Source organism: Vulpes lagopus, chromosome 18 (genome assembly GCF_018345385.1).
Source record: "Vulpes lagopus strain Blue_001 chromosome 18, ASM1834538v1, whole genome shotgun sequence".
Classification (NCBI taxonomy): Eukaryota; Metazoa; Chordata; class Mammalia; order Carnivora; family Canidae; genus Vulpes; species Vulpes lagopus.
Genome location: NC_054841.1, coordinates 1088571 through 1102456, shown reverse-complemented (window position 1 = coordinate 1102456; position 13886 = coordinate 1088571). Strand labels below are relative to the sequence as shown.

The 13886-nt window shown below is 63.5% G+C and overlaps 1 protein-coding gene across 1 annotated transcript in view; it reads left to right on the top strand.

Moving 5' to 3' along the window:
- The window catches only part of NTSR1 (neurotensin receptor 1), a 38501-nt gene extending 25046 nt beyond the window's left edge, over positions 1–13455 (top strand). Inside the window, exons 2-4 of the mRNA XM_041732968.1 lie at positions 6408–6609; positions 10005–10095; positions 11452–13455. Of these exons, the coding sequence (XP_041588902.1) occupies positions 6408–6609; positions 10005–10095; positions 11452–11701 (543 nt within the window). The 3' untranslated portion in view covers positions 11702–13455. The remainder of the gene's footprint in view (positions 1–6407; positions 6610–10004; positions 10096–11451) is intronic.
- Positions 13456–13886: the final 431 nt, after the last annotated feature.

Genomic DNA, 13886 nt, shown 5'->3' with positions numbered 1-13886 from the left:
TTAGAAAAATGCACACAAAAGGCTTAGCAACTGGATCCAATTCAGCTCGCATCTGAATGGGGGGGCGGGGTAAGCAGCAGCCAGTCTTGCAAAGGGAGCGACCCTGCAAGACAGGCTGTCACCCGGCGTGCGGTGGGGACGAGAGCCGGGCACACCCCACGAGGGCCGTGGTCTCCACGTGTCAGGGCACCACTCGGGCACTGCTGCCCACGTTTTTTCAGGCACAAAAGTGGGGGCCGCGCTCACTTCTCCACCCCCCGTCCTTCTCGAGGATTTTTAAAGCCCGTGTGTTGCTTACTTAGCAGATGTCCCACTGATGTGAACGTTCTCCTGGGCTTTTTAGCCAACGGATATTTGAAAACACGGCACACAGGCCTTCAGCCCACAGCCCTGCCAGCTTGCCGCACTGCACAGATGGCTTCCGTGTGGTTTCGAGAGTCCAAGAGCCAGCTCGCCACCCCAGCTGCTGCGGAGGCTGATGAGCCCCCCAAGTCCCAGCCAGAGCCAGGCCCCAGTGCGCCTCCTGTGTGCCACCAGGGGAGGGGCCGTCCGTGCTGCTCCTTCCCCGTCCCTAGGAAGGGACAGGCGCATTGGGAAGGCCATTTCCTTAATCCGATTGAGGGTCTCGCAGCAGCCCAGCTGGTGCCAGGACTGCGGCACGGCCAGGAACAGACAGGATGTGGCTCCAGGGGGGCTTCTGTTCCAAGTTCACTCTCAGACTGTGGCCTCCGTGGCTGCAGCCCCACAGGACGCCAGGACTCCCCAGCACAGGGCTGCTGGCTGCGGGAGCCGGTGTGGGGCGGGGCCTCCTCCGGGGGCCACAGGTGTTCACCCCTTGTCAGGACAGGAAGGGCCTGGAGATGGGGTGGAGTGTTCCTGATGGCCCCTGCTCCAGCTGGCCGGGTCCCCAGCCCGGGGTCCCCCCACCCCTCCCACCCCAGCCCCTCACAATGGGGTCCCCCACTCCCCATCCCCCCAGATCCCCCCACTCTCTGTCCCCTCCAGGTCTCCCCCACTCCCCATGTCCCCCCAGTCCCCAGGGCCCCCCTGGCTTTGGTGGGACTTCCACGGTACTGAACCCCGCCCTCCCGGCTGGATCCTCCGTCCCTCTGAGCCCCCGGTAACTCCGGGCCAGCCTCCCCAGAAGATCCCAGGCCTGGGGGAGCATGGAGACCAGGTGAAGCAGATCAAAGGAAGGAGAGAGAAACGGAGCTTCGGCCCTGAGAGCCCTCCGAGGAGTCAGAATCTTTGGCCTAGAATTTGTCCTCAGAAACTCTCACTCACCCGGACCGGCGGCGTCTGGGCAGCTGAGGGCGGGCATGCGCCGGCGGAGCTCCCCCCCCCCCCCCCCCCCCCCCCCCCGTGCGGGTCTGGCCCTCGGTGGGGCCCGGGTGCGCGCTCCTTGCGACGGCTCCCGGGGGTCACGCGGCCCAGTGACAGGGCAGCTGGCACCGCCGCTGCGGGTCGGGCTGGGTCCGGGCTCCTCGCTGGGTCGGGTCGCTTCTCTGTGGGGTGAGAGCACCGACCCTCCGACCTCGTCCGTCCGCGCCGTGCGTGCTCTGCAAGGTCCGCGGGTCTGCGGGGCCCCGGGCGTGCAGCCTGGCTCGGGACCAGCCTCCGCTCGCGCTCACTGAAGGCCGAGTTCGAGCCCGAAAGGACGAGGTGGACGCGCTCGGGCGCCCTTTCATACGGAGCCCACGATGCTTCCCAGAGCCAAGTGGTGGGAGGGATCGGGTCGGGCCGAGGCCTACCCCGGCGCACCCAGGCCTGGACTCTTCCTCCCCGGTGGCCTTGCAGGTGCTAGACGTGACTCCCGTGGCCTCTCCAGGCCGCATGCCCCACCCTGCCGCCGCCCCCCACCCCCGGTTGGCTCAGAACCGTCTTCCTTCCCTCCCCGGAGCCCAGGCCTGCGGCAGGTGCTGACCCTTGTGCGGCTCGTCCCTGGGCCGCCGGGCCACACAGCTGCGACCACCTTCGAGAGCATCACGGTGCTTGTTATGTGAGGGGCGGGAAATCTGGGCTGTGTCACCTTGGAAGACCTTGTCTTATCTTTGGCCCTGAAACGAGGACACACGCACCGAGGTCTGGTCCTTAGGCCTCCGGCACTTCCCGGTTCGGGGAAGGTAGGGTGGCACGTGTGACTGTCACGTAAGCAGGGGGCACGGGACGCACACGTAGGTCCAGGTCCAAGTGTGTCCCGCTGACTCCATCCCTGTGCCCTGAACGGAGGGCACGACGGGAGCCTCCCGCCCCAGGCCTCGCCCGGCCGTGTTGGCCTCCGCCGGGATTCCTTCCCGGGAGCCCCGGCCGTGGAGCCATCTCCCTACTTCACGCAGCTGCTCTGGGCTTTGCAAACGGCCCACCCGTGTTTAGTGCCTTCCCGCCCACCACGGGCCGGCTGTTGGGCCTCAAGGCGGGGGGCGAGGGGGCATCTCTTCATCGGAACAGGCGGCTGAAGTAGAGAGAAATGGGCCGCAGCACAGAGCAGACGACTGTGTAGCAGGGGTGGGAGTGGGAGGAGGCCCCGGGGACTCAGGGGACCCCCCGCCGACCCAGGGCCGGCCCGCCGCCTGCATCCACAGACGCCCCTCACCGGGTGCAGCCTGCCACACGCACCCCCGTTCCGGGTGGACCCGAGGTCCCTACACGCACCCCCTTATCGCTCAGCGGTCTCCCTCCGTCCCCGTCAGGAGGCTCGCAGGGCTGGAGTCGGGGCAGCCCTGGTCCTCAGGCAGGACCGGCCACGCCAGCGCCTCGAGCGACCCGGGCAGGCCCCACCGAAGCGCCCGCCTCGCCGCCCTGCCCTCCCAGGGACACCCTGGCCCCACGCGGCCGTGCTCGTGAGAAAGCCCGGTCTGAGGGCCCTTCTGGAACTGCCCGAAGCTGCAGCTCGCCAGCCAGCCTGAGGCCAGGGCCCACACCCCGACACCCCGACACCCCGACCGTGCCCCCCGGTGCCCTTGCCTCCCAGAGGCCCTGGGCCGCGGAACCCAGACGGAGGGCAGCGGGGTGGGAGGTGACCCCACTCATGGCCTGGCGCCCCAAAGACCCGGCCTCCCAGGGTCAGAGGTCACCCCGCAGCCAGTCAGGTGCCCCGAGGTGCTGGGCTGACAAAGCCGCGACCTGGGTGTCTGGGGGCCCCAGCTCAGGACGCCGCCTCCCGCCGGCCGCCAGGGCCACCTTGAAGACCGAGGGTCCAGTGGGAGGGCCCGGGAGGTGACACAGGACAGGAATTTCTCCCAGGGCCCAGAGAATTGATTTTTTTTTACAGCAAATTTTAAAGCAGTGCGTGAACTACTTTATTTCCCAAATTCCACCAGGTTAATATGTGTGACAGTAAGATTTCCATGATTCTTCTGGTAGTTTTCTGGCTTCAATTTCTGTTTTAATCTCTGCTCCAACTTGTTCTGCTGTGGGGTCCCCGGGAGTCCGGGTACCAGTTCTGAGAACCAGCTCGGATCGTCATGAGGGGAATGGAGAAATGCTTATTTTGCTCAAAAAAACCCTAAAAGTCCGGGGAGTGTGGCTGCAGGCAGCTGGGCCGGGAGCTCGAGCGATGCCGTGGGGTCCCGTCCTCCACCCGGGCGGGTCTCCCCACCAGGCCATCGCGGTACCGAAGGTTCCAACCCCTCTTCCCTCACCCCTGCGGGCTCAGCAGGACAAAAGGTCGTGAATTTTCCCTGAAGAGAAGGCCCGCTGGAGGGGGCCCCCGGTAGGGGGTGGGCACTTTCAGGGAGGCAGCGGGGGGTCCCGGGAGGGGGCAGAGGTCGTGGGCCCCGCGGGTGACCCACCCTCTCCGTGTGGCGGAGCCGCTGCCCGTGCCTCCCTGGGCGCCGTTGCACCGTCTCTGTCCATCCGCTTCTCCGTGCCGAGCTGATCTCACGATGTCTGTTGAGAGTGTCGGGTAGTTGGTAAGTGGGGGTGTCTCCCCGTCTGGTACTGACCCATCGTCCTTCCTTTCCAGAACTTTCCTGGCTGTTCTTCGATGTTCTGTTTCTATCTGAATTTTAGGATCAGCCTGTCTGTCCCCGAGTCTTCTGTTTTATTGGGACAAATGCGTAGACCAGGCTCGGGGTCCGCACGTGCACCTGCCTGTCTGGGGGGCGCTGGCTTCCCTCAGCGGGGCCTTCCTGCCGTCCCGTGCTAGCACTTGCGGCGTTCCCAGAGAGCGTGCGCAAGGCTCAAGAGGTGTGTTCCTGTTTGCTCGGGGTCGGGGTGGGCTGCTCCCCTGTTCCCGGGAGTGGGGGGTCGAGTGCAGGACACAGCCCCCGAGCCATGCTGGGGGCTTCGGCAGGAGAAGGCAAACCCCAAGGGTCAGGTGTGCCCCCCACGGTTCAGGTCCAGGCTGGAGGGTGCAGGAAAGGCATCCGCCCTCCGACGGCCTGTGAGGGCCCCGCCTGCCATCAGGGCAGGCCTGCGGGGTGAGGCCTCTCCCCACTGCGGGCTTGGGACCTCTTCCCATGGGGGGCCAGGCCAGACCCCACGGGCCAGCGCACGGGGCCCCGGCCCACTGCCTACCTGGCCCTCAGAGGCCGCTATTCTTACCGCCCGCGCTCAGCGAGGTGTGGTATCTTAAATGTTTTGACATTTAAAATGTTTTGGATACGTTTGTTCTGTTTAAACTACACCCGGCTGAGGTGACTCACAAGGAACCAGTTTGTCTCCTGGGCCCAGACCCAGCGTCCCGCTGCACCCCCGCCCCGCCTCCAGCCCGGCGAGAGCCCCAGAAACCTTCCTGGGGCGGCCCCTGGCCCGTGCCAGCCCCTCCCCTCCCTGCAGAAGGTGGACGCCACCAGCAGGGAAGCCAACGGGGGTGGGAAGGGCCCCCCCCCCGGACCTGCCCCTGAGCTCGGGCACACGGGAGAGAAGGGAGCCCGGCGGGGGCGGCTGGCGGGGGCCGGTGCAGGCAGGCAGTGAGTGCCGGGCGCCGGGGCCAGGAAGTGTGGGAAAGGCCCCTCCCCGGGGCCTGCTGGCCCTTCCCTGGCCTCTTAGCCCCCCAGCTTAGCAGAGCCGTGTCCAGGTGGAACCGAACGTATCCTCAGGGCCCCGCGTCCTGGAAGGCCTCGGGATCTCCCAGGTGGGGCCTGGAGCCCTGAGAGGGGGGGCGGGACCCCTGGAGGCCTCAGGAGAGCGGCAAGTGAGTCTGCCCCGTTCTGGACAGAGGCCGGGCCCCTGAGAGGAGAGCAAACCTGGGGGCAGCCTCGGGGGCTGCTGGGCGTCCCGGGCCACTGCTGCGGGAGCAGGACGGAGCTGCAGCGTCCTCACCCTGGAGAGGCTACTCCGGCTCTATTCTCGAGGGCTGCAGGCAAACCGGGTTAGGAGGTGGCAGGAGGGGCCGCCCGGAACCCGGGGAGCCCTGGGTGTCGGCCGCCCGGAACTTTCCGGAGGAGCCAGAGCCAGCACGGCCTCTCCACGCACAACTAAAGCCTTTGTGAACGTGAAGTGCAAAGTGAATGCGTGGGGGATCCCTGGGTGGCGCAGTGGTTTGGCGCTTGCCTTTGGCCCAGGGCGCGATCCTGGAGACCCGGGATCGAGTCACACATCAGGCTCCCGGTGCATGGAGCCTGCTTCTCCCTCTGCCTGTGTCTCTGCCTCTCTCTCTCTCTGTGACTATCATAAATAAATAAAAATTAAAAAAAAAAAAAAAAAGTGAACGTGTGGAGCACCTGAGCAGGGACAGCAGGGCGAGGCGCCGGGGCCACACCGCCAGGGCCAGGAGGGGTCGCCCGGCAACAGGAGCGTTCAGAAAGAGTGAAAAGCCAAGCGCGGTTCACAGCGCTCGAGGCTGCTAGTCCGCTGCCCCGGGAGGCGGTGCCAGGTCCCCGCTGCCCGTCAGGTCAGCCCCCTGCGTCGGCACGAGGACCGGTCTCAGCCTGCTGTCCTGCAGGCTCTGGCTTGGGCTCAGACGGGCCAGGCCAGCTGTAGTCCAGCCTCTTGGCCTGTATGAGGCTCAGTTTCCCCAGATGCGAAGACGTGGGAGGTAGAGGTGCCCGGAGGAGGCTCTCCTCGGTGAGCCGAGGGTGAGGCAGGACTAAGGACCTTCCATTTCTGTCCAAACACGAACCGTCTGCGTACCTGAGGGATGCTGGCGCCCAGGGTCTGCATCCAGGACACGTCGTGTCGAGACCTGCGAGCGTAGAGCCCTGGCCGTTCGCCGCGGCCAGGACGCACCGAGTCTGTGCTCCGCACCGTCTACACGGTGAACCCTGCGCAGAGGGGCTCACTGAAGGGACAGTCTGTGAACCCCACCTGCGCCAGGCGGGAGCGGGAAGCAGGCGGAAGGTGGAGTGTGCGTCTGCCCAGAAGACCAGGCACCTTCCACACTGCAGGCCCCACCTGGTGCGACAGGCAGCAGGGCGCTGTCCCCTGCACACCGGCCTGACGGCTGTCCTTCTCTTCCTCTGCAGATTAATACCTTCATGTCCTTCGTGTTCCCCATGGTGGTCATCTCCATCCTAAACACCATCATCGCCAACAAGCTGACCGTCATGGTCCGCCAGGCAGCTGAGCAGGGCCAGGTGTGCACGGTTGGGGACCAGCACAGCTCATTCAGCATGTCCATCGAGCCTGGCAGGGTCCAAGCCCTGCGGCACGGCGTCCGGGTCTTACGTACGTAACCGCTGGGCCCCCAGGGTGGGTGGCAGCCAGGGGCCAGCAGAGCAGCAAGCCTCACACCAGCGAACAGGGTAAAGTTTAAGCCCAGGAAATGGAGCGGTCCCAGCAGAGACGCCGAAGGCTGGCTCACCTACAGACTGCGGCTCTTACTGCACCCACCATCCACCTACCCACTCATTCTCCCATTTCTCTCCATCCGTCCACCCATCCTTTCATCCATCCGTCCTTCCACCCATCTATCCTTCCTTCCCTCCATCCATATATCTACCCATCCACCCACCCATCCATCCATCCATCCTTCCATCCACTGATTCAACTAGTCTCCTGAGCACGGACTCTGGGTCAGGCAGCTTGCACACGTAGCCACCGAGCAGCAGAGGTGGGTTACCGAGTGTGCGGGCGGTCAGGTGCCAGCTGGAGAGGCCTGAGTGCAACCCCACCGCATGATGACCCACATTCTCATGAGGATCCTGAAGACCTGCCCTTGCAAAGGTCCCCACCCAGCCAGCCCCCAGCGCAGGAGAGTGTGGAGTGGAGCTTGTGCTCATGTGGCTTGTGATGTTTCATGTGTGGGACCCTGGGCCCGGCCTGTGCCCAGAGCTGGCATCCTGGTGGAGGGCTCTTTCTCAAAACACCACCCCCCACTCTGCTGAAGGCAGCCCTACCCACCCCCTCCCTGACCTTGTGCTTCCCAGTAGCCCTCCCGATTGCTGTCACCCTCCCCCTCAGCCGACAGGCCTCTGGGCCTCTGCCCCAGGCCACCTGACCCTCAGCAGCCGCGGTTTCTTAGCAGAGAGACGTCCAGAGCAGCACTGTCAGTAGGAATATGACACAGGCCCCACGTGATGTTAAATGGTCTAGTAAGCACATTTTCAAAAGTAAAAAGAAATAGATAAAATTCATTTAAATAATTTATTCAGTGTAGTATTTCCAAAGTCTTGCCATTTCAGCATTAATCACTGTGGTAGTATTGATAAGAGAGCCCCCCAGCCCGTAGCCAGTGACCAGGGTCAGGCTGTGTCCAGGGGTCTGGGTCACAGCTTTGCTTCTGCTGTGTCAGGGACAGGCTTCCTGGAACGTCCCGGTGCCACCAACCTATTTCCTGCTGCTGCCAGCAGGCAGCCCTCCCGTCTCCTGGGCCTGCGGGGTCAGGGCAGCTGCCCAGGGGCCAGGGCCCCAAAACCAAGCCCCTCCTGCAGGCCCCCCCATGCCCCAAGATGAGGACGCACCATCTCAGGGCCAGGCTTCTCTCTGCACCAGGACAGCCCAGCCAGCCCCAGGTTTTCCCGAGCGCTTGACTTTTTTATTGCTTTCTTTCCCACTGCGGTGAAGTACACTCAGCATACAATGTACGACCTTGACCATTTTCAAGTGTCCGTTTAGGGGTATTACGTGCATTCGCACCATCCGTTCCAGAACTTTGTCATCTTGCAAAACTGAAACTCTGTCCTTACGAAACACGAAGTCCCCACCTGCTCTCCCCGCAGCCCCCGACAACCACCCCCTCCTCTCCGTCTCTATGAATTCGGCTACTCCAAGGGCCTCATCCCTTGGAGAAGAGGGATCGTCCTTTTGTGTCTGGCTTACATCTCTGAGCACTGACGTCCTTAAGATTCAGCTACGTCCTGGCAGGCATCGGAATGTCCTTTTTTTAATTTTTTTTTATTTTTTTTAAGATTTATTTATTCATTTATGATAGACATTGAGAGAGAGAGAGGCAGAGACACAGGAGGAGGGAGAAGCAGGCTCCATGCCGGGAGCCCGACGTGGGACTCAATCCTGGGTCTCCAGGATCGAGCCCTGGGCCAAAGGCAGGCGCTAAACCGCTGAGCCACCCAGGGATCCCCCGTCCTTTCTTTGTAAGGCTGAGTGTCTGGATGGCCCTCCCTGTGTCTGTCCATCAGGTGTGTTGGGGGATCCTTGGGTCGCCTCCACCTTTTGGCCATCGTGAACCCTGCAGCAGTGGCCTGCAGACACCTGTTGGAGTCCCTACTCTCAATGCTTTGGGAAATTACTCAGAGTAGAATTGCTGGGTCATATGGTAATTCTATTTTTAATTTCTTGTAGAATTGCCGTACTTTTCCCCAAAGTGGATATACCATTTTGCATCCCCACCAACCATGTGGAGAGGTGCTCGTTTCTCCACATCCACACCAAAAGGCACTATTTCCTCAGGATGTTGTGTTGTTTGTGGATTGTATTTTTGTTTTGTTTTGTTTTTTATAGTAGCTGTCCTGGGTGTAAGATGGTATCTTTTTTTTTTTTTTTTTTTTGAGATTTTATTTATTTATTCATGAGAGACACGGAGAGAGAGGCAGAGACACAGGCAGAGGGAGAAGCAGGCTCCATGCAGGGAGCCCGACGTGGGACTCAATCCGGGGTCTCCAGGATCATGCCCTGGACTGAAGGCGGCGTTAAACCGCTGAGCCACACGGGCTGCCCCCTTTTTTTTTTTTTTTAAGATTTTATTTGTGAGATGGTATCTTAATGGGGTTTTGGTTTGCATTTATCACATGATGAGTGACGTGGAGCACTCTTTCATGTGCTGATTAACATTTGTGTATCTTCTTTGGAGAAGCGTGTGTCCAAGTCCCTTGTGCCTTTTTATTTTTTAATTTTTTTTAATTTTTTTTTTCCTTGTGCATTTTTAAATGTGTAATTGGGTTTGATTTTTGCTGTTGAATCTTCATTCTCTGTGGGTCCTGGATTTAAATCCCCGGTCAGACGTGTGAAGCAAACACTTTCTCCCGTTCTGTGAGTCACCTTTTCGCCCTGGTGACCGTGGCCTGTGATGCACAGCTTGCTCGTTTTTATGGAGTCGAGGGCATCTGCTTTCCCTCTGTTGCCTGAGCCCTCCAAGAAGTCGCTGCCAGATTCAGTGTCGTCAGGCTGGCGCCAGTCATTTTCCTATGAGAATTCTGTAGTCTTCGCTCCTACATTCAGATCTTCAATCCGTTTTGAGCTAACCCTGTATGAGGTGTGAGGTAGGGGTCCGGCCTCCTCCTTCTGCACGTGGCTGTCCCGTTTTCCCGGTACGTTGGTCTCGGCAGCCTCGTAGGAAGTCACCTGCCCATATCTGTGAGGGTTCACCTCTGGGCTCTCTGTCTTTAGGCCAAGGGCACACTGTTTTGACTACTGCAGCTTTGTGGTAGGTTTTGAAATCAGGACACGAGAGTCCTCCAGCTCATCTTCCTCAAGGTTGTTTCAGGGGTCCCTCCAGACGCCGCACGGATCTTAAGATGGGTTTTTCTATTTCGGGGTTTTGAGAGAGGTGGCGCGGAGCCTGTAGACTGCGGTGGGTACACTGACAACTTAACACTGGTTAGTCTTCTGGGCACAGACAGGATGCCCCCCTTCACCCACCGAGACCCCGTCTCTCTGTGTCTCAGGGGCTGTGGTCATCGCCTTCGTGGTCTGCTGGCTGCCCTACCACGTGCGGCGCCTCATGTTCTGCTACATTTCCGATAAGCAGTGGACCCCGTGAGTACCGGGAGCCTGGGGCGCAGGGGTGAGGCTCGGGCTGGGAGAAGCTCCCCAAAACAGGTTGGCATGGGAGGTGGGGGCGCGGAACAGAGCAGCTCAGGGCAGGGCTGCAGGTCAGGTGTCCCCGCATGTTCTTGGTGTGGCTGTGAGTGGGCTGGGGGCGGGAGGAAGGCCACGGAGGGATGGACACTGCAGGGGGATGGACGGGGGTACAGATGCCACAGGGGGACGGACACCACGGGAGGCTGCTCAGCCACGGGGCAGGTCACAGAAGAAGAGGAGAGCAGAGCTGAGAGTGAGTATGAGACGAGTTTAGAGCCATCTGGAGAGAGACAGGAAGGGCTGGCCCTGTGGGACCTGGCGGCGTGGCCACTGTCTGGGTGCCCTAGACCACCCCCAGGCTGGGGGAGCCGCGGAGCACTCGGGGGACCCCAGGGCAGCCACACCCACACGGGGCCCTACCGCAGCCCAGGGACACACAGCAGAATCAGTGACGGGAAACAAGCCCGCAGAGGCGTCCTGGGGACCAGGCCCGGCTTCCAGGACCCCCTCCTCAGCCAAATGCCCCGAACGAGCCGAGGCCACGTGTGAAACGCTGTCGGCTGGGCAGCCGGCCAGAAGCCCGGGGCTCCTGCTGGGGCCGGTCACGTAGATGCTGCGCGCCCCAGCCCCAGACTCCCGGGAGGAAGCAGCTGCTCTGCGTAGGACGCTCTAGGCCCCGAGAGCCCCTCCTCGCAGGGAGTGGCGACCCCGGACATCCAAGCTCCCAGATCCCGGAGCGAGAGGCCAGCCTTGCCAGGACGCCCTTCTGACACGACAGCCCCAGGCCCCGCCGTGCGTGAGCTTAGCAGGGCAGCCTGGTCTGAGGGTCACAGCTTCTTCAAAGTGACGGGGGACCATGGGGAGGGCAGATCCAGGACAGACAAGGAGAAGTTGCAGGTAGCAGAGCACGGTGCTGGGTAAAGGGTTTCTGAAACCCAGGGCTGCCTGGTGAGGGAGTGAGATCCCTGTGGGTGGAGGCAAGCAAGCCGAGGCCCAGGTGCACAGCCCTCCAGGGGGCAGGGAAGGGGTCCGGCCGCGCCCCGCAGCCCCGGCCAGCTGGCCTCCTGCACGCAGACGGCAGGCCCGGTGTGTCGCAGGGAGGGGTGGAGGCAGGCGGGGAGGACGGCCACAAGCCAGCCCCCCGACCGGCGCCAGCGGGAGCGTGGCCGGAACTCCCAGCATCTCAAGAGATGCCGCAGCCCCGGAATTTGTTCTGAAATAGCCCCACGTCAGAGAATTTAACGTCCTTGTCCCGAGCACCGAGGGTCGCGGCGCCACCAGGCCGGGTCTGACACCTGCCCTCGCCCCCAGGTTCCTGTACGACTTTTACCACTACTTCTACATGCTGACCAACGCGCTCTTCTACGTCAGCTCGGCCATCAACCCCATCCTGTACAACCTGGTCTCCGCCAATTTCCGCCAGGCCTTCCTGTCCACCCTGGCCTGCCTGTGTCCTCTGTGGGGGCGCAGGGGGAGGAGGCCGGCCTTCGCCAGGAAGACCAACAGCGTGTCCAGCAACCACACCTTCTCCAGCAACGTCACCCGGGAGACACTGTATTAGGGCCGGGGGGAGGAGGGGAGGCCCGACGGCGGCGGCGCCCCCCTCCCCCCTCCCTCCCTCCCTGCAGCCCCCCACCCCCGGGGCAGAGGCAGGGCTCAGCAGAGGCCGGGGACCCAGCACCCACCCCCAGAGGCCTCATTTCTCGCAGCTTCTCCCTCGGCCCTCCCCATCCCTCCCTCTGCCCCTCTTTGAAAGCCGGAGAGAGATTGCTTCACCCCAGATCCAGAAAGGGCCTTTAATGAGAAGAAATTAGTGGTGGGGGAAGGCAGGTTTCTTTGTTCCCACACTACGGGGTGATCCGGGAGGACAGAAATGAAAGGCACAGGCCGGGCCGGGCTGGCGTGGGGAGGCAGCCGCCCCGAGAGGCAGGGCTGTGGGCGGAGGGCGGCCGCTGCCCTGGCGCCCCTGCGAGGAGAGGACCCCTGGCCTCCTCTGGTACGGCCTCGGCGCCCAGATCCCTCCTCTCCACGGCCGGTGCCCAGGGGCCCCCGGGGGTCGGGGGGGGCAGGCGTCGGCTGGACCCGGCTCCCCGTCCTCCTCGCCCATTTGTGGGGACTCAGCCACAGGTGAGGAGGAGGAGCCGTGGGCACAGGCGCCCGTGGCTGCAAGGCTGAGGCCCCGGGTCACCTGTCACGGCCGCACGGAGCGGCCCCAGCCCCGGGCACCCGGAAGGGCAGGCGCCTCCGTGGTCTGTAGGAGCCGGTCTCCAGACAGGATGGCCTGGCCCTGGCCGTGCCCTGGCAGGTCCCCTGAGCCGGGGGAGGCCGAGGCCGTGTGAGCTGCCTCACGGGAGGCTCGAGGGGCAGAAGGGCCTGGAAAATGAAATACGGGCTTTTGTTAGGGCAGGTTGTCACTGGGCTCCTGAAGGGAGCAGACGGGCAGCGGGTGGGCAGCCTTGACCCCGCCGGGGAGGCCTGCTCCCAGCCCGGGCACCAGGACCCGCCCCTCCCGTAAGAACGGCCCGTTGGCTAGCACGGTACCTGCGGCGGCGTTGGACCTGGGCCCTCTGCTCCGAGCTGTGCGCTCCGAGAACCCCTGGCTCCTTCTGCAAGAGCCGTGCCGGGAGGGCAGCCGCCAGCAGCCCCCCGGGACCCTGGGACCCAGGCCAACCCAGACCCCACACATGCCGTCGGCTCCGGGCAGGCGAGCAGGACAGGTGGGCAGGCGGCGAGTGGGCGCCTGCAAGCAGAGGCTGGTGCCCAGGCCGCGGGCTTTGAGCGCAGGCCTGGACTCGTCCCGAGAGGCCCTGAGAGCCGCCCCCGCGCTCGGCACCTCGGCCACGCCGTCCTCCGAGGCTGACGAGTGGGCGTGGGCACCGTCTGGGCCCGGCCGATGTGCCCTCCCGGAGGACCCAGCCCAGGACGGGCGGAAGACAGGGTTCCCTGGGGTGGGGGCAGAGTGGACGCACAATGGGGACGCCCAGCAGCCCGGACCCTCGCAGGCGCAGCAGGGACAGGGTCTGTGCGGCGGCCCCAAGTGCCCGTGACCGTTGCGGTCTTCACGTTCCCGTCTGCGCACTTCCCGCGGCCACAGACGCATCCACGCACAGCCCGCGCCCTCCGTGGGCCACCGGCTCCATAGAGCCAGCCGCTGGCCACGTCACGCAGTCGCTCCAGTGTCCTGTGTGACTGTCGGCCGCGATGCTAACCCCCGTTGTGTCGCTCGCACAAACCTGCCCCGGCCCTCACCACGACCTACCGTGGTCGGCAAGAACAACCCCCCCGAGTCCCAATAAAGGAGACGATTGCCCCCCGCGGCGTGGACTCTCATGTCGGGGGCCCAGCGGGCCTGCGTGCGCCTAGTCGTTCGCTCGTTCATTTATTTCTCGGGCGCCTGCTGACGCGGCACACAGCCGTCCACGGGGCCTTCGACGGAAACCACGTGGGCTCCCACAGGCTGGAGGGCTGGGGCCGGGACCCCCGGGCTCAGGACCAGAGCTTCAGGAGGCAGCGGGAGAGGAAGGAGTTTGTGCAAAAGGGGACCCACCTACCACGGGGTCCCCTCGAGGCCTGGAGTCGGGGAGACCTGTGGGGCCGGCCCCTTGCCCCCCCCCCACCACCGAGCTGCTTCCCATCCATGGGCCAGGCACAGAGGAGGCCTCGTGACGGGCGTGTGGGTCCTGCGAGTGTCGGACTCTGGGCGCCGCAGCCGCTCTAGCGGCCCCTAAAACAGAGGGAAGCGAGTC